Here is a 24115-nt window from a genome sequence, read left to right on the forward strand (position 1 = left end):
TGCATTGAAGGCAGATTTTTTACCCCCTGAGCCACCAGGGAAGTGGGTTCAATCCCTGGGTTGGGAAGATCCCAACCCACTCCAGTATTCTTGCCTGGGAAAAATCCCATGATCAGAGGAGCCTGGTGGGCTACAGTCCATGGGGTCGCTAGAGTCAGAGATAACTTCAGAACTGAACCACCAAACCACCACCACCAGGCATATAAACCGAGAAAGGGCATCCATGACCGTAGGGCCATCTTGATAGGCCCGGCATACTGAAAAGATACCTAAACATTTTTATTACATCTGTTTAACCCATTATAAGTGGGTCTAGATTTTGAGAAACAGAATAAGGAGTATCTGTTCTCTCTCTTGGGCAGGACATCTTTTTAACATTATCACGGTTCATAATCACCATTAAATACTGAGTCTTATAGCTATTTGTCACACATGATGAAAGCTACCATCCCTATGCGGTCATCCAGCTCAGTGATGAGTGCTTTAGGAACAATGAGTTATACAAGAGAAGGAAGAGAATGATGAATTGGATCTAAAGAACAGGGTAGAATTTTAAGGCAAAACCCTTATTCTTCCACTTAAGGAGAGTTAGAGCCGTAACGCAGGTTATAAAATCCATCTGCCTGAGTTATCTTCCCAAGGCTAAGGACTACTCCTTGATACCAGCAGTCCCCAGCCTTTCTGGCACCAGGGGACAGTTTTGTGGAAGACAATTTTTCCATGGATGGGGATGAGGAGGGTTCAGGCAGTACTGTGAGCGATGTGGAGCAGCAGATGAAACTTTGCTCAGTAGCCACTCACCTCCTGCTCTGCGGTCTGGTCAGTGGCCCAGGGTTGGGGACCTCTGCTTTATACAGTTGTCTATTTTTCCTAGACCAGATGATTTGCTTGAGAATAAAGTCTACTATTAATAGTTATAATAATTAAATGCCCCTTCACTTCTCTTTTGGAATCATATTCATTTTGGAATATTTCTAAAGAACACTTATTTCATATAAAAAGTAAATGTAAAGATTTTTCAAAGATAATACTTTGAGTTACCACTGTTTCCCTTCAAATAAATCAAAATTTCTATTTATTCCCTAATAGGAACATATATAGGTAGTTTTATAAATTCTCCTTGTAGTATTACTATTAATTATACTCTTAAATATGTGTATCCCCTTAAGAATAATTTAGTTAAGGAGGGCCTTTATAGTACACTTTCATAGTTCTCCACACAGTCAGGACACTAATCCCTCTCTCCAGCTTGAGTTTTCAACACTTTTCTCAAAGACACAGTAATGTCTCTTGAAAACAATTTCACAAAGGCTCATTTTTGAACTTTTGCTTGGTTTCAGAGCTATAGAACAAACACAATACTTGCATTCCCATTCAGAGAGCTTCAATCTGAGCTCAGTATCAAAGGTTACGTTTTTCTCAAAGTTTCTAACCACAGCCAGAGGAGCCCAGGCACCGATATTCAACCACAGATGTCTAAGGATTTTTCTTTTTGGCTAATTTGTTACATAGAAGCTGGAGTTTTAAATCATGTCTTGCTTATTTCATCATTTTGTGTAACCAGCAGGACTTGATAGATTTCTTTAGACAACGTATTTGGGAGATGAAATGTAGTAAAAATCTAGATGGACATGGATGGTCTGAGTAATTTGTATGTGGATTTCATCTGTATCTATGAAACAAACTGGAAATATAATACTATCATTTTCATATCTTCAATAAAATTCAAATGTGGTTTTCATGTATGCTAGAATTAACAGTTAAAAGCACTAAATAACGTTAAATGATTACTACATCCTTTCTTCCTAGGACAATAAATTTGTATTTTTCTTTGTGGAATTTGTTCTGTAGGATCTAAGACTGTAATTTATAGCATAGTAGCGGTGTTTATTACCCCTGTTATGACATGGATAAATGACCAAGATCTCAAAAACAGTAAATACAGAGAACTGATGGTTAATTTTTCATTGCTCACCAAGTCTTTTGGATGAGAGGGGAAGAGAAATGAGTCAAATAAGAAAATACTAGGAAGTCATTGATAGTTTATAGCAGTCTACCATCACAATATAGCATTTAGAATTTCAACAATCCAAAAGGTGTTTTTTAATCATTTTAAGTAGATCATTTTGGGTACTAGGATTTTATAGGTTTTATTTTAACTTATGACCAATAAAATGTACAGAAGAAATTATACTCTGAGCGAGCGAAAATAGGCCCCATTGGTAAACAGTTATATAATAATAGCTTATGCTACTTTTTAAGGAGATAAAAGTAACCAATCGATTTCTATCATTTTTTCAAAAGAAAGGATAAAACATCAGAACAAAATGTACATATTTTAAGATGCTATGTCATGTGGTGATCATCTGATCATCCAAGTTCAAAATAGCATAAACAAGGTTAAATTATTCTTTACTTACATTTTCAAGCAGTTTTAGACAAAATACTGACATAAACATGAGGAAAGCAATAGTGATAACCCATGGCTCTTCACATCTAGAAAGTAGACAGGTGTAAGAGGCATTTTAGATACGCTTTCTTAAGATACCTAAGCTCTAGGAGAAATCAGTACGTTTTTACCATTTCATTCCAAATAAGAATGCATACAAATTCAAAGCTCAATAATCATGACTATGTCTCTATGATAAGATTTTATAACCAAGGAAGAATTTTTAAATATTCTGCAATGACAACAAAATGGTGATGATAGATAGTATTTTTATACAGCAAAGGATATATATTTAAAGGTTTTTAATGGTTTAAAACTTAAAAGCACTAAAAATACAGAGGGGCAATATCGACTTGCAAAGTCTGAGGTCTGGAGAGGTCATTTCTCCATGGTTTTTAACTACTGTGTGTGGATATTTAAATTTTTATTTCTTCCTTCTATGTCCTCCCTATCTGTGTTGTGTCTCATGACTGTTCGGGACTGTCCCTTGCGGTAGGTTTCCTCTCCTATTAGACATCCCTAAGTCAATGCTCAGATACATTTAGTGGCCTGGCAGCTGGGGCTCCACAGCTGAGGGTGTACCATTCTGACACACATCAAAAGGCTGAACTAAATTGATTTTTTTTTTTTAAGATAAAGGGTTCTCATTTTAAACATTACTAACTGATTAAAGAGAACAGTATTAGAAAGCTCAAGTTTTAATCGATGGGCACAGAAAGAAAATTCAGTGTCTTATGCTCCCTTTTTAGTGTCCCTTATCAATTCCAAGTCTGAACAGTTTAACTTAGCATGGACAAAGCACCTTCTGACAGTTTATCCAAGTACAACTAAGCACCTTATGAATGTTGAATCAAGCCAGAAGCATACGCACTAAAGTTTTGCAATTAAAACAAAATCTTTTTCCCAACATAGTTTTTTCTAGTACAGTTTATCAAACTCTGAGAACTTCTGGGCTTACATGCCTTTTCCTCTGCATTTTGTTAGGGGTTGGGGGTAGGGACTATTTGCTCTTTAGATATTACTAATAGCTACTGATTTAATAGGTCTCAATTTAATGTAAAGGTACAGAAAATGTCTTGCTTAAGCTCAGCCTTTGGCACAAGAATAGACTTAATCACATCAGAGATGAACAGTGACACTGAGAAATTATCAAAAATTTAGCCCTATTTCATGCAGAGTAATTGCAGAGATGATCTTGCACCTTTTATTAGGGTAAAAACCACTTAGGGAAAAGGAGATTTAATATCTCAACCCTTTCAAATTACACTGAGCTGAAATATGATACGTAAATTGTCAGTTCCGAAAGAGAATTTGAAAAAGTATTTTAATCCATGAAATTTTTTATGTTTATGGTAGAATAGTGTGAAGATTTTTTCAGGCAAAAAACTGCATTAAGTAGTTTGCCATTCAAAAAATTAAAGTCTTACAGGAAGCAAATTACCTATATCGCCATTTTCTGAACACATATTTTCACAGTGTTAAAGACCTATACACAGCTGAGGTTTTGAAAAGGCAATGTGGGCTCACTGCTTCAAGTCCTCCAATTAAACTCAGTAGTCTTTTCTTGTCACTTTACTATTATTTTTCTATTAGCAACACCTTCAAGCTAAAAGATTAATTTTTAAATAATTATGTTGTTCTCCTGCCTTGGGCTATTGGTAAATCAACATTTTACTATTCAAGGAGACAATGAAGTATAAACTTCCAAATAAAATGTGGTATGGCTAACCAGTTCTGAAAGGTTTCTGCACAGATGTAATAATGGCAATTTTCCAAAGTCCATTGTAGGCTCCTGAAATGTTTCAGGAAGCACAAAATGGGAAGCATCTCTGACTACAGTTCGGCTCTCTGTTTATGCGATCTTTCCACCCGAATGAGTTCTAGTAAGATGATGCCAAGTCTGATTTTTAGGATCAAATTAGAGTTAGATAAGTAGAGCCCAATTGCAAAGTCTTGTCAGTTCGGAGATTGAGGTTGCTGTTTTGAGGCATCACTGCAGGTCTCTGTATAAATGGATAAGTGAACAGAAACCTTTCTCTGAGCAGAGAAAAAAGGCTATATAATCTGGGACAGAAGTGGGGAGATTGGTGGTAGACCTGTGGTCCAGTAACTCTGAAGCCTTTCTGAAGCCTGGTTATACTTCTTGCATTTGAGTTCTACAAGAGTTCTCAGATATAATTTGATCACTGACAAGAGTTTAGATTTTTTTTTCACATTGTCAGAGATATTAAGCAGCCCACCACTCATATGTCTTATCTGCGATTTTGTTAGATTCTTCTGTCACACACACAAGGCAATGAAAACGCCATAACCAAAACCTAGGAGAGAATACTCGCCAATATAACAACAGAAAGATTGAGTCTCTACAGATATCTAAGTGGCAAACAACAGAGCAGAAAAATTAGCAAAGAGTATGTTATACAGGCAGTCCCCAGAAGAAAAAATACAAATGGTTCATGTAAAGATTTTTAAAGTTTTCAACCTCAATAGTGTTCAGGAAAATGTAACACTGTATCATTTTTCACTTTGAATAATTACTTATGGATTTCTAATTATCTTTTCTAATTCTTTAAAGCAATGAGAATGCACACTCCTAGAACCAGAACTTCTAATATTTATAATCTTTACAGCCTATGACTTTTTGAGTAAAATTTTTACACGTATTGGGAAAATACATTATATATTTTTTAAATAAAGGGAACATATGCATGAATTTTATGAAATTATGAGCTTTCTAGTATTTCCATTTACATCACACTTAAGTTTTAGGTTATAAGGAACATTCAACTGGTCCAAACTGAGTTTTGAGAATTTTATGCCATGATTTTTGCTTGTTACCACAAAATTAGTTTTTATACAAAGTTCAGTTTGACAAAATTGCAAACATAATTCCTTTTACCTTTTGGTATCAAATGGACCCATAAATCAATTTAATTCAGCCTAGCTTTCTGTGGAGTTGTTATAAAAATAAAACAGTAAACTTAAAATGGAACTGGAGTAGATTTTTCTCTAAACATGCATTTGCTGGTGGCATGTTTCTTTTTTCCTCTTTTTCCATAACCACTGTAAGTGTATATGAAAGACATAAGAAATTACGATTTTTCTAAGAATAACTTAGTCAACTATCTTTTTCATAGGAAGCAAGGCAAGAAAAGGCCACACATTTCATATAAATTACTCCACTGCATGTAACAAGGGTGTTTTACATGGTGCTTAGCGTAGATCTCTTTAAACTACATGAATGTGAAAACTGGCCTGGTTAACAGCATGTTTATCACACCTCAGAAAGAAGCGATTTTATCAGAGTCAAATATAATACCAAGTTGACATTTTCTTTGCAACAACTTTACATTTTTTGCTTGCAATATTCTGAGGGGCTTTTTCCATTGCTTCCATGTTGCTTGCTGATTGGGGGGAAAATTCCTTGCACAAATGGAATTTTTAAAAATATGTCAGCAGCAGATGTGAATGTGTGTCAGGCAAATGGAGATTCCTGCATCTCAGTGCTTGCTTCTGACAGCTTGGAAGTGTTAACCACAGGCCCAGTGTCATTTGGGTTCGATGAAAATTCACTTGAATTCACATATGATCCCCCTTCCCTTGCTTATAGGCCCTGAAGGATGATGATGCTGAAACCGGATTGACTGATGGTGAAGAGAAAGAAGAACCCAAAGAAGAAGAGAAACTGGGAAAACTTCAGTACTCACTGGATTATGATTTCCAGAATAACCAGGTCCGAGGGGGAAAATGTCTTGTAATTCCATTACATTTTCTGAAATACCAACCAGAAACTGAAACAAGATACTTCTTAAAACATTTCATTTGCTACAAGGGGAAAATGCAATTATCGAAGCTATTGATGAAATCATTTCTAAGTACAGGTGGTCTCCCACTTGCTAATTTAACTTCTGGTAATTAGAATCCACAGGGTTCAGCCCATTACATCTAGTATAGCACTTTCAGCAGGCAGGCAGAATACAAATTACCTTGAAGCCATCTGACTGATTCTGAGAGTTTCTAGGCATAGATCCCTCAGCCTGAGCTACAACGATCTTGTTCAGAATTCATGGATTTAGCTTCAAATAGGGCAAGTTAGACCATCAATTAAGCCAAAGTTTTGAAAAAAAATTTAACTGCTTGATAAGGAATCAAGGATTTAAAAATCGGCTTTCCATGAGTTTCATTTCCTTCTATGACACCGGGTAGAACTCCTGGCAGGAATCAGTTAACAGCTCCAGAAAAGTAGAAAGACCCGCTACTGAATTCTAGTGCCTTTGCATGCATCCTAAAAAGTAACAACGAAATAAAAGTGAAGTGAAAGTGAAGTCGTTCAGTCATGTCCGACTCTTTGCCACCCCATGGATTGTAGCCTACCAGGTTCCTCCGTCCATGGGATTTTTCAAGCAAGAATACTGGAGTGGGTTACTATTTCCTTCTCCAGGAGATCTTCCTAACCCAGGGGTTGAACCCAGGTCTCCCGCATGGTAGGCCGACGCTTTACCATCTGAGCCACCATACAAGTTGTGTCAAAAACAGACCTTCCGGCTTTAAAAGTCGTGAAGTGCCACCAAGATGAATGATAATATTAGCTGCTGCTGCTGCTAAGTCACTTCAGTCATGTCCGACTCTGTGTGACCCCATAGACGGCAGCCCACCAGGCTCCCCCGTCCCTGGGATTCTCCAGGCAAGAACACTGGAGTGGGTTGCCATTTCCTTCTCCAATGCATGAAAGTGAAAAGTGAAAGTGAAGTCGCTCAGTCGTGTCCGACTCTTAGCGACCCCATGGACTGCAGCCTACCAGGCTCCTCCATCCATGGGATTTTCCAGGCAAGAGTACTGGAGTGGGGTGCCATCACCTTCTCCAGATAATATTAGCTAGTTTTTATTAACTCCCTGTTTTCATGGTACCCCAAAGATAAATGTTTAAAAAGAAAAATCTCTTTACCTAAAAAGACCTTCTAGGATCCATGACTTTGATAATGATATCCCTTTACCTTCTCAAGTGTTCAAGAAATTTTAAAAATTAGATAAGAATTAGCTGAGTTAGAGATCAGGTTCTTAAGAATCTTTAAGACAGTTCTTTTTCAACTAGGGTAGCTTTAAATCTCTCCAGTTTGTTTTAAATCTCTCTGGTTTGATCAGTTCACTGATCTTTCAGGGTGGGAAAGAACTTGATAGATGTAAATACAGTTACTACCTAACTGTAGCATGTGTTAATTATGTCCAATTTGATGAGAAGTAAATGATAAATAAATCAAACACGAAAAGTCAGCTTTGGTAACTAATGTCCAAAGTCAGTAATACTGTGAGCTCTAAGTAATGGCAGAAATTCTGGGCTTTATTTAGTTCACATAACATCTTTACTTTTTGAAGTGTCCAGAGGATTCCTTACAAAGAATGTATTGATATGCATGGTCATATTATAAATAATTGCATTTAATTAGCTTCCTTAAAGTCCTAGTTCGTTATTTTAGCCTACTTTCCAGAAAGCTGCATGTTGGTTACAGATACAGCCTTGTAAGTATGGATTTATACAGAATTATAGGTATACTATTTCTACTTAAGTAAATAGGGCATTTTAGGTTATTTTTATCATTTATACCATGATTTTATTATCAGGGGTTGGTTAAGAGCAAAACTGCCTATTATTTATAAATTCTAGGGAAGGTCAAGGTCAGCAAATGTTATCTGAACACAAAACATCTTTTGCAGAAATATAGGCAGCTTCCCTTGTGAATCAGCTGATAAAGAATCTGCCTGCAATGCGGGAGACCTGGGTTCAATCCTTGGGTTGGGAAGACCCCCTGGAGAAGGGAACAGCTACCCACTCCAGTATTCTGGCCTAGAGAATTCCATGGACTGTATAGTCCATGGGGTCGCAAAGAGTCAGACACAACTGAGCGACTTTCACTCACTCACTCTCACTCAAACTGCTTTTATATATATATCCAACATTTTTCTACGAATTAATTCTACTTTCATATTTTTCAATAGAAATCTAGGCATACCTCATCCTCGTTAGTCATAATTTTGAAACTCCTACATTGGTTTTGAGTATTATAAGTAACATTTTATAAAGTAATATTTTTAAGAATATAGCACTGAAAAAAAAAGAATATAGAATTGAATTTTTTTTTACTCAAACATGATGCAAATGTATTTATTCTCTTTCTAGCAAACACATTTTAGGAGGTATTTCATTCTGAGCATCTATAATATTCTACCTGATAAAATTTAATATTCTGTATTTATTTTTCTGAATGTTCTCAGCTAATCTGATTTATAAAATGATTCCTGTGAGTCATGGGACATAAAGTCTGAGACTTTTTGTAGATAAGGCTGTAATCAAATATACACACTTGCTTACCAAAACTAAAAGACAATCCTTAAAGTCCCCTAAGAAGCTTTCACGGTGGAGAAAAATGTGATGTTTCTCTCTCAAGCAGAAGCCAGAGGGGAGCTGGAAGAAGTAATTGCACCTCTTATCAACAAAATGCCCCCAAACCTTCCAAGCATAGACGATCAAGTTTAAAAGACTTTAGGCTATATCACTAGTTCTTTCCCTGCCCCAAAGAAAAAGTATTGCAAAAAGAGAGGAGGAGAGAATATAATCTCGCTTATTCACATTGCTAACCAAAAGCAAATTCCAAATACCAACTTGGCAAATCAAGAGACAAACTGTTTGCTTTACTAATCATGTCTTTATAAGCTTATGTCTATTTTAGCCATTCTTTGACCATCTGTCTATGTTTTGTATACTTACAATCCAGCATTATTATTGCTACTGTTGTATGAAGATGTCACAAAGATACTGAAACATTAAAATGGAAATAACAATCTTTAAGGGTATTGGTCCAGATTAAAAACTGAGCCAACGGGCCAGAGTGCACTTATGCACACAATGGATCAATTTTGTAAAAAGTTGCTGTGACTCTTTTTTTAAGAGGTGAATTGCTTTTCCACCCTATTGGTTGACAAAAGTACAGTCTCAAAATTTCAGACCCCATTTGAAGATGTGAAAGCTATACATTCTGCATTTTCTGAATAGTATATGCCTTGAATAACAATAAGAGTCTACTTTTGTTTCCCATACGAATCTCAACCAGTCTGTTGACACAGCATGACTGATGGCAGAGCATCAGAACAGTCCACTCACACCTTCTGTTTCCTTTGCAAAAACATGAACAATGCCAGTCAACACTCACATTCATAATAAGAAATAGGAATGTATCACTGAGAAAAATCAGATGTGAAGAAATGCAGAGATTTCTGCTGTATTTGAATAAAATCAGACAGTCACTTAGCATTAAAACCATAACTGTAATCTCCCCTTCTTTTAGATGAATCTGAAATTATTTTTCTTTGACCCTATGTCCTATATTTAAATACAGAATTTAATATATAATAATTATTTTACTCTAAGTTAAAACAAGAAGTAGCTAGCATACAAGTAAAGGTCAAATATGATAGAAACTCAAAGATCTTATTTTTATCTCAAAAAGCTACCCAATTTCTAAGAAATTTCTATTTAGCTGGTCTGAAGCGTTGGTTCAAAATAAAATTTTCCTGCTTTATAATTACAGGCTTGTGATTGTTTAACAACTTATTTCCACTTACAAATCACACTCTGGTAAGAAAAATAATACACAAGGGCTTTTAGCAACTGGGAAGTTATTTGATTGCAACCCTTTTGCAAATATGAATTCCATATTTAAATGTAATCAGCAACCTTTTAAAAAGCCTCTTTTGTGTTTAAAACCAGGCTTCCTAGAGCCTGCGTCTGTCATAATTGAGTTTCTGAAGTCTGAGTATATCATTTCATTTGCCTTCTGTGTTCAGCTTCTTAAGAGAATAGAAGTTTATCAAAAGAAAAGAAGAAAAGAGCAATCACAATATGCAGCCTTGTGAACAAATCAATCTTTTCCAACATGTTTACCAATGCCAATGTTGGCCGTCTCCTGCCTCTCATTTCAGCTGCTGGTAGGAATCATCCAGGCTGCCGAGTTGCCCGCCTTGGACATGGGGGGCACCTCTGATCCCTATGTGAAGGTTTTTCTGCTGCCCGATAAAAAGAAGAAATTTGAGACAAAAGTCCACCGAAAGACCCTTAATCCTGTCTTCAACGAGCAATTTACTTTCAAGGTATTTTTTGTGTGTGTATTTACTGTTGAACTTTTTCTGTTGTTTTAGAGAACAGACCAGTCTCATCGTGACACATACAGACATGTGCACATGACCACTTTCAGAGATTCACAAGTGATTCTACTCAGAATATTCATAATTCTTATTTTCAATGTAATGAGGACTCTATTAGGCATTTAAATTTGATCCAAATAGGATTCAGCTCAGCTATTTCAGAATAGAGTGTGGACTGGCATAGAACACGGATGTCAATTGTATCCAAAAAGTGAGTTCAGCTTCCCGTGTGTCCATGGAACTGAACGTTTCCCCCTCTCTAAAATAAAGCCAAAAGATTATAGGCTTTTCCCAGGTTTCCAAGTTTTGAAAACCAATCACAACCACAGAATAAAGTAAGCTATCCAACATTATTTCAAATGATACAAATAGGTATTACTCTCATTGCAAAATTCTTTGTGTACAGGGCCAGTTTGAGTATTTGAAAACATTCTAAATCCATAAATAAAAAGAATAGAAGCCTATTTTTTTTTCCATCTCTAGCATTTTTCCTTTCCTCTTGGCTCTTCCCTGATGTTCTTCATCTTGTTGAGACACCTCAATTAACAAACAATAACAAAGAGGAATTCTGGCCCCAGAATAACAGGAAAAGGTAGCTGGCGGGCTTCAGGCATCTCCGTATGTACAAGCTCTGTAGTTCTCCACCTGAAGTCATGCATAAAAACAGTCTCTTGGTTGGTATCTTTAACATATGAAAATTTTTAATGCGTTCCTTAAAACAATACATGTCTGTGAATATGCCAGCAGGCAGACTCAGAATCACTCACCAACCAGCCAGCCTTACCGATAGCACTCACTGCATGTCAACAAACATCCTAAATCAACGGATGAAACTTCAGGTGTGAGTCATTCTCGTGAACCTTGCTTCTAGTTTTCTAAGAGTACTGACTTTCTACTCACTCTAAAATTTGAGTTTGTAAGACAAGAAAAATCCCTCATGTGTTGTCAGCAATCCTATTTAAAATCTACATGTTTCTAAACCAAGACAGTTAATGTAGAGTAGCTTTAGAAACATTCTGAAACTACTCAGTTTAAGAAAAACTAATCGTTGGGATCAATATGCCACAGAACGTACAATGAAAACAAAATAAAACAAAAATATTGCAAAAGGTAATCACAATCATTCTATTTGACTCTGTGTGGATCCTAATTTAGGCCAGTAGTTTCTAGCCACTGTTTAGCCAGCACATTCTTAAATTACTTGAAATATTGTGGGGCTTTGTTTTAAGTTATCTATATGCTATTTCTTTTTTAAAATGTGTCCTGCTAATAATTTCTAGTAATGTCTATAACTTCAGGAGATTTTGAAATTGCCTATAAAATTTAATCAGGTTCCATTTCATTTTAGGAGAGTTGATCACGTCATAAATCAAGCCAAAGTACAATATATTTTCATACATTTAAAAAATACACCACTGTTTCTAGAGAACTAGCCAGTTTCTCCTTTTAGGCCTTGTAGATTATGCATCTTAAATGGAAGCAAAATAGTTTAAAGGGGATTGGCTTTAAAATTGAGTTCAAATCCACTGAAAATGAACTTGACATGCGCCAAATGAAATGCTCTTTTTCTCCACGACAAACACCCACTTGAAAGAGCTACTTATCATTCAAACAATAAATATTTATTAAGTATCTGCTGTGTGCCAGCACTGTGCTAAATGCTTTACATGTATTCATTTGGCCTCAACCAGCTCCCGTGAAATAGACACTGTTTTCATCATTCTAGGTTTATTTACTTGTCCCAGGCCCTTCAGCTGGAAGAGGGGGAAACCCAGTCTTGGACCTGTCTGACCTCCAGCTCAGGCTTTTGACTAATGTCATTTTGTACAATCACCAACAAATCTAGACAAATTTCAGAAATAAGATACAATTCTCAAGAGTTCATTGAGAACTCTTGAGAGTTCTCTACTCTAAAATTAATTTCTTTCTTTCAAAGTCATCTCTTTGGAAGGGTGTACTTTTTCATTCTAAAGTGGAAAATGGGTTATACCTAGTTTTTAATCATAGTATTTTAACCCAATTCCTAATAGATGACAAATGATAGAAAACAAAAGCTCTTTGGAAAAAAACAAAATTTCTTGTATATATACAGTCAAAAATTCTTCCTTCTCCTTTCCTTCTTAATATACGGAATTAATTGAGAAATGCTTGCTGGAGCATAAGACAACTATTTACACTGATAAAATAATAACAAGTGTCTGAAAATTGATGAAACCTTCAATACAAGTCTAAACAATTTCTTAATTAGGCATTTCTTCCCAGTTACTGAAGTGTAGCTTCCTTGGAATTGCCCTGCTTTCTCTGAATATTAAAAATGTCACTAATAAACATCCCAGCCCAGAGCATCTGTCCCAGATATTTTTGAACAGCTGGAGAATTCATCAGTTTTTGGCCTTTTGCCCCTGTTCATCCTAAAGAGTGTCATTCCTAAGAATGAACTTCAAGATCTAGATTATAATGAATCTGATATTCAAAACATCAATTTTCTAGTCAGCTCCTGTCAATCAGTAAATTATTTTAAGGAATAGGGGAGGCACCTTGTGAATTTCATTCCAATCCTTACGGACTCCTAGCATGTCTTCTCATTAAGCGCTGTTTCATTAAACTATAGCATCCAAATGGCCTCAAAGAGTTAATAGAACTTTTGAAATAACTACCCCTGAGTAAGCTGTCCCCTGACAATCTAACTTAACAATGACAACAAAACATTCTTCAAGAAAAAGTTCCTTATATAGTCAAGTGCAATCAGCTTGGTTTATTCCTGTTTTACTCTTGAAATATTTCTAGCATGACTAATAGCAGGAGCCATTATTAATAACACTAACAGCTTCTAGAACTTTGGGAGAAAGTGATAAATCACTATGGTAAGCCCTCGCTTTCACCCAAGTAATTTAAGCCCCAAGTAGTTAGTCAAATGATTCAATTTAAGGGGGAAAAAGCGCTACTTTTCTCCCTATTCTGTTTATCCAACATAAATATTAAAATTAAACACTATGCAAAAGTAACACATTTTAAGCATTTTTTTGTCACCAGATATTTTATCCTGGTCTTTTGTATTTAGGTGCCATATTCGGAATTGGGTGGCAAAACTCTGGTGATGGCCGTCTATGATTTTGATCGCTTCTCAAAGCATGACATCATTGGGGAATTTAAAGTCCCCATGAACACGGTGGATTTCGGTCACGTAACTGAGGAGTGGCGTGATCTGCAAAGTGCAGAGAAGGAAGAGGTAAGAAAAACATTAGCATTTCTAATATGACAAGCTGGACTCGCCAGTTGCTACTCTCAAACTAACCTACTGAGAGATGGTGGGCTGGTGTGAGTAATGTGGGCCTCCAGCTGCTGACAGCTGGCAAAATAGGGTCAGAGGATTGCATAACCTCGTTAAAAAGTATGCAGGTCCACTGAATCTTATTTGAAGGAAAATAGAGATTTGTGCAGGTCTTGGATCATTCCCTGGAGCCAGACACACATACACACACATGTGCTTCTTTAAAAAGACAGTGAAAAAGTCATCTTATCCTTTGTATTTTTCTACAAAGATTTTGTTTTCTACACAGGTTATGTAGCTATTAAATAGAAATGAAATGGCACTTTTTCGTTGATTATTTCTGCATATCACAGACAGGTCATTGTTTCTCCTAAAAATTTCAGAGCACAATAAAACATCAAATAAAATGCACAAAGGTGGATAGATATTAAGTCCATTTTTTAAATGACTCATTTTTATAGTATTCTTCACATTGTTTTTCCCCAGTTTTATAGGTTAGCCCAGGATTTTCCTGTGATTTAAAAACGGGAAATTCAATATCCTTAGTGCATTTAAACTTCTCTATGATTATGCTGTGCCAGTCTAACACTAGCGTTTTTCTCTGCTAGTGTCTCAACAGGCCAATACCAGGAAAGCAAACAACTCTTAGCTTCCCTTAATTGCTAAAGCAACTCCTTTCCCAACCATTTTTTTGTTCCTAATATAGTCTATAATTACCCAAGGGATTTCAACTGCCTTTGTCATTTAGGATCCCTAGACCCCATGGATTTTGTAAGGTTTGGTCACTTTGGGGCCACCAGGGAAATCAGAAAGCAAGCCAAGCCTTCAGAGAAACTCAGCCAAGACCATAACCTGGGAATCCTTTCGATCTAAGGTTTCTGTGACCATTATGATTACTCAGTAAGGGTTTAGAACAGTTTGTTTACTACCGTTCTGAAATTGAATTTTATTAGTGCTCTAAAATAATTTCTTGGTTGGACAAAAGAAGTCAAAATTAAGTTCTGCTTTTTCTTTGAAAGGAAATATACATAACTTACCCAAAGAAGTTAGTCAAAATTAGATTCCTGGATACTGAAATACATTGAGCCCCACTGTGGATAGAACCACCCAAGGATAATATTGAGTTTTTAAGTTTTATAACTTTAATAAGTTGTTCTTCCAGATGAGTACACCAATATCTATTTTAATATCCAATATATGTGACATTTACTCAATTGGACATAATGTTTCTAATCATTTAACAAAGTAGTGAGCTGTTTCATTTAATTTTTATCTTTTATTGGCATATTTGACTTTGTGTAAATTCCTTGTTCAGTTCAGTCGCTCAGTCGTGTCCAACTCTTTACAACCCCATGGACTGCAGCAGGCCAGTCCTTCCTGTCCATCACCAGCTCCCAGAGTTTACTAAAACTCATGTCTATCTAGTCGGTGACGCCATCCAACCTCTCATCCTCTGTCGTCCCCTTCTCCTCCTGCCTTCAATCTTTCCCAGCAGCAGAGTTTTTTCCAATGAGTCAGTTCTTTGCATCAAGTAGCTGAACTATTGGAGTTTTAGCTTTAGGATCAGTCGTTCCAATGAATATTCAGTACTGATTTCCTTTAGGATGGACTGGTTGGATCTCCTTGCAGTCCAAGGGACCCTCAAGAGTCTTCTCCAACACCACAGTTCAAAAGCATCAATTCTTTGGCTCTCAGTTTTCTTTAGAGTCCAACTCTCACATCCATACATGACTACTGGAAAAACCATAGCTTTCACTAGATGGACTTTTGTTGACAAAGTAATGTCTCTGCTTTTTAATTTGCTGTCTAAGTTGGTCATAACTTTTCTTCCAAGAAGAATGTGTCTTTTAATTTCATGGCTGCAGTCAACATCTGCAGTGATTTTGGAGCCCCCCAAAATAAAGTCTGTCACTGTTTCCACTGTTTCCCCAACAATTTGCCATGAAGTGAAGGAACCAGATGCCATGATCTTAAGTTTTCTGAATGCTGAGTTTTAAGCCAACTTTTTCACTCTCCTCTTTCACTTTCATCAAGAGGCTTTTTAGTTCCTCTTCACTTTCTGCCATAAGGGTGGTGTCATCTGCATATCTGAGGTTATTGATATTTTTCCTGGCGATCTTGATTCCAGCTTGTGCTTCCTCCAGCCCAGTGTTTCTCATGATGTACTCTGCATAGTTAAATAAGCAAGGTGACAATATACAGCCTTGACGTACTCCTTTCCTGATTTGGAACAAGTCTGTTGTTCCATGTCTGGTTCTAACTGTTGCTTCCTGACCTGCATATAGGTTTCTCAAGAGGCAGGTCAGGTGGTCTGGTATTCCCATCTCTTTCAGAATTTTCCACAGTTTATTGTGATCCACATAATCAAAGGCTTTAGCATAGTCAATAAAGCAGAAACAGATGTTTTTCTGGAAGTCTCTTGCTTTTTCAATGATCCAGTGGAGGTTGGCAATTCGATCTCTGGTTCCTCTGCCTTTTCTAAAGCCAGCTTGAACATCTGGAAGTTCATGGTTCACATATGGTTCATGTAAATTCCTTGTGGCCAGGGCTAAAATGGGGCCATTAGTATTCATTAACTGATAGGTTTTTGTTAATTGATTATTGGTCGGCTTTTTGGTGAGTCCCAGAGGTGACCCACTTGTGCTTCACAAGTCTCCTGTCCAGAGTGCATGGCTCATGTCTCTTCCTCTACCTGGTCATGTCAAGTGATATGGGATTCCAAGACCATACCCCACCAGGTCTCTGAAAAATTGGTAAATATTTTTGTGTGAATTAGGAAATGTAAGCCATTCAACCATTATCTTCTTTTTTAAATTCTTTGAATATGGGCAGAGTTTGAGACTTGACACTAAGCTGACAGGTTTGACTAAAATTTCCAACTTTAGGTAGATTACCCAAAAAGAATCACATTTTTATTCTCACCCTTGACTTGCCTGTTCTCTGTTTCTTTCATAACTTTTTTCCTCCATGGCTTCTCTCCCTGTGGAAGATGGTTTTGTCATTCAACGTATTCAAAATGACTCATTATGAAGATGTTTATTATGTACTGCTGTATTCCTGGGACTATGCCAAGTGTTTAAAAAAAAAAAAAAGTGAAAAGGGTGGATACCGTTCCTGCTTTCATGGAGTTCGGTGTTGTCTCATTTTCCTCCCTCATTTTAATCTTTGCCTTGCTTATTGCTAGCTAGACTAAATTCTGTAAAAGTTTTGCCTTTAAGATCAAACACTCCTAGGTTTCAGTCCTGATCGATATATTTACTAGATCCGAATCCTTAGACAAGTCACTTATGTGCTCTAAAGTTCAGTATTTTTTTAATCTAGAAAGTGGTCTAACATTATCTTGTAGATTAAGTAGGATAGAGTATAACGTGGCTAGCATGGGGCCTGGTATTTGATATGTTCAGTAAGCAAGCGATCTCCCATTTTTTCTTCCTACCCAATCTTTTTGGTGTCCTTTCCTTCTTAAGCTTTCATCTCCCTATTTGTTCTCCACTCTTTCCTCTATCAGAGAAGGCAATGTCACCCCACTCCAGTACTCTGGCCTGGAAAATCCCATGGATGCAGGAGCCTGGTAGGCTGCAGTCCATGGGGTCGCTAGGAGTCAGACACGACTGAGCGACTTAGCAGCGGCAGCAGCTTTCCTCTATATGTATTTCTCTATTCTTTTTCTCACTGCCACTATACTTATTGAATATCTCTGGAGGTTTTTAATGGGAAATAATTCTACAGCTGTATTTTTAAGCTCTGGAGTCTTTCCTCTTTGGGAATAATGATTTTTGGTTTTCAGTTGAGTAACTGTTTCCTTTTCTCATGATATAGGAAACCTTATAAAGCAGATATCTAGCTTACAGAGTATCTCTGGATGACTAGATTCAGATATAAACTTTCTCTTAATAAATGAAATAAGATGCCAATTACATTTTATGTCTAAAGAATTACTTATTCTCATTGATACGTGCTCTCTTTTCATGTTACTGTTCATTATTTAGAGAAAAGTAAAGTAGGATGAATAAATGAAAGTCTTAGATTAACTTTAGTTCTCATGATTTCAAACAAATTTTTTTGCATTTTATATGAGCAATTTTGTTTAAGATTTTTTGTTTTGCTTTCCTCTAAAGTATTAAATCTTATTTTTTAATATCATAATGAGTGAAAGACACCAAAGAGAGACAGAAAAAGGAATTCAAGAAACAGATTTGGAATCTATTGAATAGAAACTGAACTGCTGTTCATAATAGTCTGTTCAAGGAGAGACTTGGATTTAAATGGGTTAATTATAACCCAGTAGAATCTAGCCCCGAGATAGAAGGGGATAGGCTTTTGTTGTTGAAAGTAAAAGTCATAAGATGATGAAGCAATTATGTAAATTAAAGAATTACGTGTTCATTATGTAAGTGAAAAAATTAATGTGTTATTTTAGTAAGCAATTAAATGTGTAAGCAATTTGGAGGAAAAAAATGGAAAGGAGCCTTATCTGAAAGTTACTAAGCACATGTTTGAAGCACAGGGGCTGTTGCAAAGGTGAATTGTGCCAGAAGAGCCTCAACGTGCACACAACTCCCATTGTTAAGATTCTAGCTCCTGGAGAAAACCTCTCTGCTAAAGTTTCCATTCCGACTTGATTAACGTTTCTCTAATTAACATGATCCAAGTCCCCTTACTAGTAGGTTAGGCTCACTTGCCTTTTTTTTTTTTGACTGATCACCCACTCTCCCACCTCCCACAGATAAAAAGGGAATCTGACCTTGCAAGACAGTTAGCCTTTCTCTTCTTTTTGTCTCTTTAAAACAGAAATCCTTTGAGTTTCAAGAGACACTTACACATAAAACCATTGTCTTAATTTTCCCCCTTCTCAAGTTAAGGCCTCAAAAATCATCCTTTATAATCAGTATATACAGTTCTTCCATTTGCAAAAGGTTTCTAACATGTATAGCCTCTGACTGCCTGATGAATTTGAAATTTTTTTCATTCTAATCATTCAAGAAATATTTATTTATGCCACCCACAAGTCAAACCTGAAGCCAACCTTATAACATTTGGAAAAACCCATTCATTTAGCATTTTCACTTAATTACTTCAAATGTTATGATCAATAGCTTATGATTCCATTTTCTTTTTTTAATAAATTTTATTCATGGTTATTGTAAAAACTGTATCAGTCCTGTACCCCAGCATCAGGGACATCTTCAAGGCATTTAGACTCCTTATTTTAGCATGTACTCCTAGTTTTTTATCATATGCCTTTCACTGCATGTGTGCATGCTGAGTCGCTGCAGTCATATCTGACTCTTTGTGACCCTTTGGGCCATAGCCCACCAGGCTCCCTGCATGGGATTCTCCAGGAAAGAATACTGGAGGGGATGGTCCTCCAGGGCATCCCAGGGATGGAACCAGAGTCTCTTACATCTCCTGCATCGGCAGGCAGGTCCTTTACCACTGGTACCACCAGGGAAGCCCATGCCTTCCACCACTGCTTTTTAACCCCTAAAAATGGCATAAGATGCCAGCAGAATGCAACAGACCCCTTTGTTTTTGAAGAAGACTGTCTCATAACTTGACCAGTGCAATTTTGTCTCCATTAGAGGATGTTCATCACCTCTGCTTTGTGTAGAATTCATTAAAGAGTGATTTTTAAATGAGATTCTGTAATCTAGTACAAATGGAAAAAAAATTGATTGCTGAATTAAAACAAGTTGGGACATAATTTAATTAGTACCCAAGCAGAAGGAAAGAGAAACTACTTTAGTGCCTTAATAGAAAATCAATTTGGCAAGAAAATTTCACATTTTTAAGCCTAATTAGAAAAACATTTACTTCACAAAAAAGCATTTCGAGATTACAGATTCAATCAAAAAGCCAAGCTTTTTTTTAAGCTTATACAAATTACTTGATATTCCTTTGAAATGGGCTCAGGTCATTATTCCTTAAGCATCTCTTTTGCCTAAGGATCATGCTGTTTCTAAGTATACTTTGCAGTCAGATAGTAACTTACGCCCTCCAAGAACGCCTGCACAACACATCAATGCCCTGAGCAGAAATTCTTATAAAAGATTAATTGCAGGAACTTTAATATGAAAGCCAGGAAGAGTCTTCCTTGTCACTCACAATCTATCACAGAAAGGCCACAAAGATACTCATTTTGACCCATAACATTCCAGGAAGGTGTACTTATTTGTATGTGTTACTTATTCATTGTCTTTCCCCACTGGATTGTAAACAACCATGTCTGCTGTTCCCAACTGTGAAACCAAGTTTGATCACAGAGGCAAGCACACAGTAGGTGTAACTTTAAATGAATGAATGAGGCAGAGGAGTTTATTATACCATGAGAGATATTTCAGAACTCTCATTTTAAAGTCCATGTTGTAATAACTATCTTATGTTACAAATGAAGTCTAAAGTATTCTGAAAACCTGTCAACAAAATATCTTAGTACCGAACGATGAGAATGATTTAGTATCCTTTCGCTTTTTGGATCATTTTCTATCAAAGGCGGGCAGAATAGAAACTTAGCAAAATCATTCTTATTGTTTTGTTGATGGCCATGAAAATAATGGCTTTCTTTCACTAATTTTTGGGGAGGATGGAGGTAAAGTCTTATTCAGAATCTCCTTTCTCTATGTAACTTTTTTTTCCTATAACCTTTTTATCCAGTTTCCATGATGCATGGAAAGCTTGTGGCTTAGCTTAATTTAACTTTTATTTAAGGCTAAGATTTAGTTAAAGCTCTGATTTAAGTCTCTGCTAGCAACATGGAAATTTACTCAGAGGGAATTGGGAAGGAATCAGTTCCAAGGAGAAGTCCAAGAATATGAACAAAATCTATGTTTACTGTATCTAGATTATTTGTTTCCAGTCAAATTTATAACTTAATATGTTACATTTAGACCATATTTTAGTGTACTTAGTATCTCTGCGTCCACTTGTGGTACTTTCCCTTTAAATTAGCATAGAGGTAGAGTTGCATTTGACTTTTTGAAATGTCTTTGGCCATAGCTGCGGTTTACTTGCCTCTGAGTTTTCAGTCAGAATTGTAATCACCAATTATAACTGTGTTGCTGTGCATAATAATTATTGTCAAGCTTCATGATGTGGTTTCTAAAATCATCATAGGAAAGAGCAGATCACTTGAAATATCCCTCTAGTGTGTAGGACTGTAATTTGATTGCCTTTCTAGTTAAAAGGACTTTTCAGGCACAAAATGGATGAAACTAAATTCTCACTTCACTGAGATTCCAAATGAAAATTTGATATCATTTGTCAACAGAAATCAAAGTGTGAGAACTGTGAGTTTCAATTTTAATGGGGGATTTACTGAGGACTATAGCCCCAGAGCCAGCCTCTGAGAGAGCTCTGAGGAACTCTGGGGTGGGAGACTTAAGGGGAGAGGTTAGTATATATGTGATTTTGGTGAATGGGGTCTGTGCCATTAGATACATCTCTGTAGAAGGTTGCTGCTAACCACGAAGGACAGATACCTTGTTTTTCAGTCACTAATTCGTGTTCAACTCTTCGCGGCCCCATGGACTGCAGCATGCCAGGCTTCTCTGTCCTTCACTATCTCCCTGATTGCTCAAATTCATGTCCCTTGAGTCAGTGATGCCATCCAGCCATCTCATTCTCTGTCATCCCCTTCTCCTCCTGCCCTCAGTCTTTCCCAGCATCAGGGTCTTTTTCAATGAGTCAGCTCTTCGCATCAGGTGGCCAAAGTACTGGAGCCTCAGCTTCAATAGCAGTCCTTCCAATGAATATTCAGAACTGATTTCCTTCATGATTGACTGGTTGGATCTCCTTGAAGTCCAAGGGACTCTCAAGAGTCTTCTCCAGCACCACAGTTCGAAAGCATCAGTTCTTCAGAACTCAGCCTTCTTTATGGTCCACATATCTTCATTCATGGTTTTCATGCTTTAAGTATGGGAAGATGTAAGAATGTGGGTTCATAAGATTTTCTGAAAATATGCTGTGAAGGCCTTGTTCTGCCAGTTTTCCCAGAGCACAGAGCGCCTCATTCCTGATCTCCCACCTGCGTTCCTTTCAGGGGGTGTTAGAGGTCAGCAACTATAGAAGCCAATGCCTCAGGCCTTGTAGAACAGATGGCAAGAGACATATGTTAGTTGGAACTTTTTTAAAAATTGTCAATTCCCTAGAAAATATAAATTTAGACTCTAGACAATTAAGTGGAGGAAGAGACCCTGGGCATTTTGAAAACTGACCTTCTGTGGTTTTCCCATTGTCACCCCATAACCTTCTGCATCACCCTCCCCTCAACAGCTGTCTAGCCAGAACACTGGATCCCCAGCCCAGCTTCCAAGCTTCCAAGACTCATCTTATTAAAAGCTTACCTAACTTCTCTACCTAAGTTATAAACATCGATATTAATAAAAGCTACTATTTACTGAGAATCTACTGTATGTCCACAAAAAACATTCTTACAACATTCTTCAAAACCGGCATATTAAATCTGGCTACAAAATGAGGGAAAAACAAAAATGAAGCCTAGGAAAGTCTAAGTAGCTTGTCCAAAGTCATACAACCAATACCAGAGCTAAAATTCTAACACGGGTCTGAGGCCTACACTCTTCCTACATCACCATACCTTTTTCTTTAAATGGTGTTTCTCAGTCTCTTTAGCCTAGAAGTGTAGCTATAAATTCAATTTAAATGCAAAACAAAACAACAACAACAAAAAAACCACACACAAACAAAAAAATCAAAACCAAACTGATATAAATTAGTTTTCCTAAGTTTTGTCCTGTGTATTTTGGAATTTTAACATTTGGTCAGTTTTCTTTCACAGCATTTGACTGATTAAAATCTACATATATATGTTCTCTCTCAAATATTATAATACATTGCAAAGGCAACACAGCAAAAGAAAAAAAATACAGTAAATAGCTATGGCATTTTTGTTTCTTCTTCATTATATTTTCAAATACTTAGCATGAATTCTTACCCAGGATACAAAGCCCTAAAGTTCAAAGGTACTCATTAATAAAAGATGATATTACTCACTCATGAGTGCTAATGAATTTAATGAAGTCAGAGGGATTTTTCTTTCCATTAAAAAAATTCTTCACTAAACAGAATATAAATTCCCATTCATTTATTCAAAATTATATCACCTGTGAAATTATCACTGTAAAGTACATAAAATGGAAGATTAAGATTCACATATGAGAAATGGTCAAGAATAATAGTAAAATTTCATAATGCAAATGAACAAAAGGAGCTTCACAAAGTGCCAAATTCAAGGTATAAATTAAAATGGACCATAAGTTTTCGGCACAAAGAAAAGGCATGGGCAGGGAGGATGCGTGGAAGAGTTGAAAAAAGTGAGCTAGTCTTTAAAACTGAGCAGCATTGGAATAGGCAGAAAGAAACTAAGAAGGCCTCTGGAAGTTAAGAGATGAGTAAGAGCCGATTGACAGAGCTGAGACAGCCAGCGACGGGCCCGGGTAGGAATGGAGTGAAAGCTTGAACAGATGTTCTGAGAAATAGATCAAACGTAGTAGCTCAGTGTCAGTTTTCCCCTTACAATGTCAGACTAATCAACCTAAAACTCAGGACACCAAGTAAAGCTTGTAAAACTTGTTCTTTCCCAGGATAAGAATTGGAATGTGGAAGCCAGGCCCACCTCAATGCCAAAACACTCTACTAAGTGCCTTTTTCACCTTAGCTCAGGTTGTCCTCGGTGAGGTCCTGTGGGGTAATTCTTCCTATCCCTATTTCACACATCAGAAAACGTAATGGTCAAGTGCCTCCCAGAGAATAAGCCCCAGAAGAGACCCAGTTTCGACTCCCAAACCATTTTCTCTCTACTCCACCATACTGCAACTTAGTTGACTGATACTCAGTGCGTCCACGGATATTACCAATCTTGTCTTCTTATGCCCAGTGCCTGGCACTGTGCCTGAAACATCAACGTGCTAAGTATTTTCAAGTGAATTGGTGGCCAAATTAAAATAAACATTTTCTTTTGCAAACGTGCATCATGATTCATGCCACCTTCAAGGAAGTCATCTTGGAAGGACATGCAATTATTCCAGTTGTACTGTCTATATGGTACCCCTCTATATTTTGAATTCTAGCCCCTCTCTCCAAAAGTCTTTCTCAGTATACAGTACAGCCTTCTCTCTGTCCTCTCTGCCCTTCTCTCTTCTCTGTCCTCTATCTCTCTGTCCTCTGGCCTGTCTTTAAAA

The 24115-nt window shown here is 36.8% G+C and overlaps 1 protein-coding gene across 3 annotated transcripts in view; it reads left to right on the plus strand.

Moving 5' to 3' along the window:
• SYT1 (synaptotagmin 1) overlaps positions 1 to 24115 on the plus strand; it is a 611214-nt gene that overhangs the window by 441696 nt on the left and 145403 nt on the right. For 2 of the 3 annotated variants that reach the window (XM_070788845.1, XM_070788846.1), the window contains 3 exons: positions 6060 to 6182; positions 10424 to 10591; positions 13707 to 13874. In XM_070788845.1, the coding sequence (XP_070644946.1) occupies positions 6060 to 6182; positions 10424 to 10591; positions 13707 to 13874 (459 nt within the window). The remainder of the gene's footprint in view (positions 1 to 6059; positions 6183 to 10423; positions 10592 to 13706; positions 13875 to 24115) is intronic. The other variant, XM_070788847.1, reaches the window with a different exon arrangement.

This window comes from Bos indicus, chromosome 5 (assembly GCF_029378745.1).
Source record: "Bos indicus isolate NIAB-ARS_2022 breed Sahiwal x Tharparkar chromosome 5, NIAB-ARS_B.indTharparkar_mat_pri_1.0, whole genome shotgun sequence".
Taxonomy (NCBI): Eukaryota; Metazoa; Chordata; class Mammalia; order Artiodactyla; family Bovidae; genus Bos; species Bos indicus.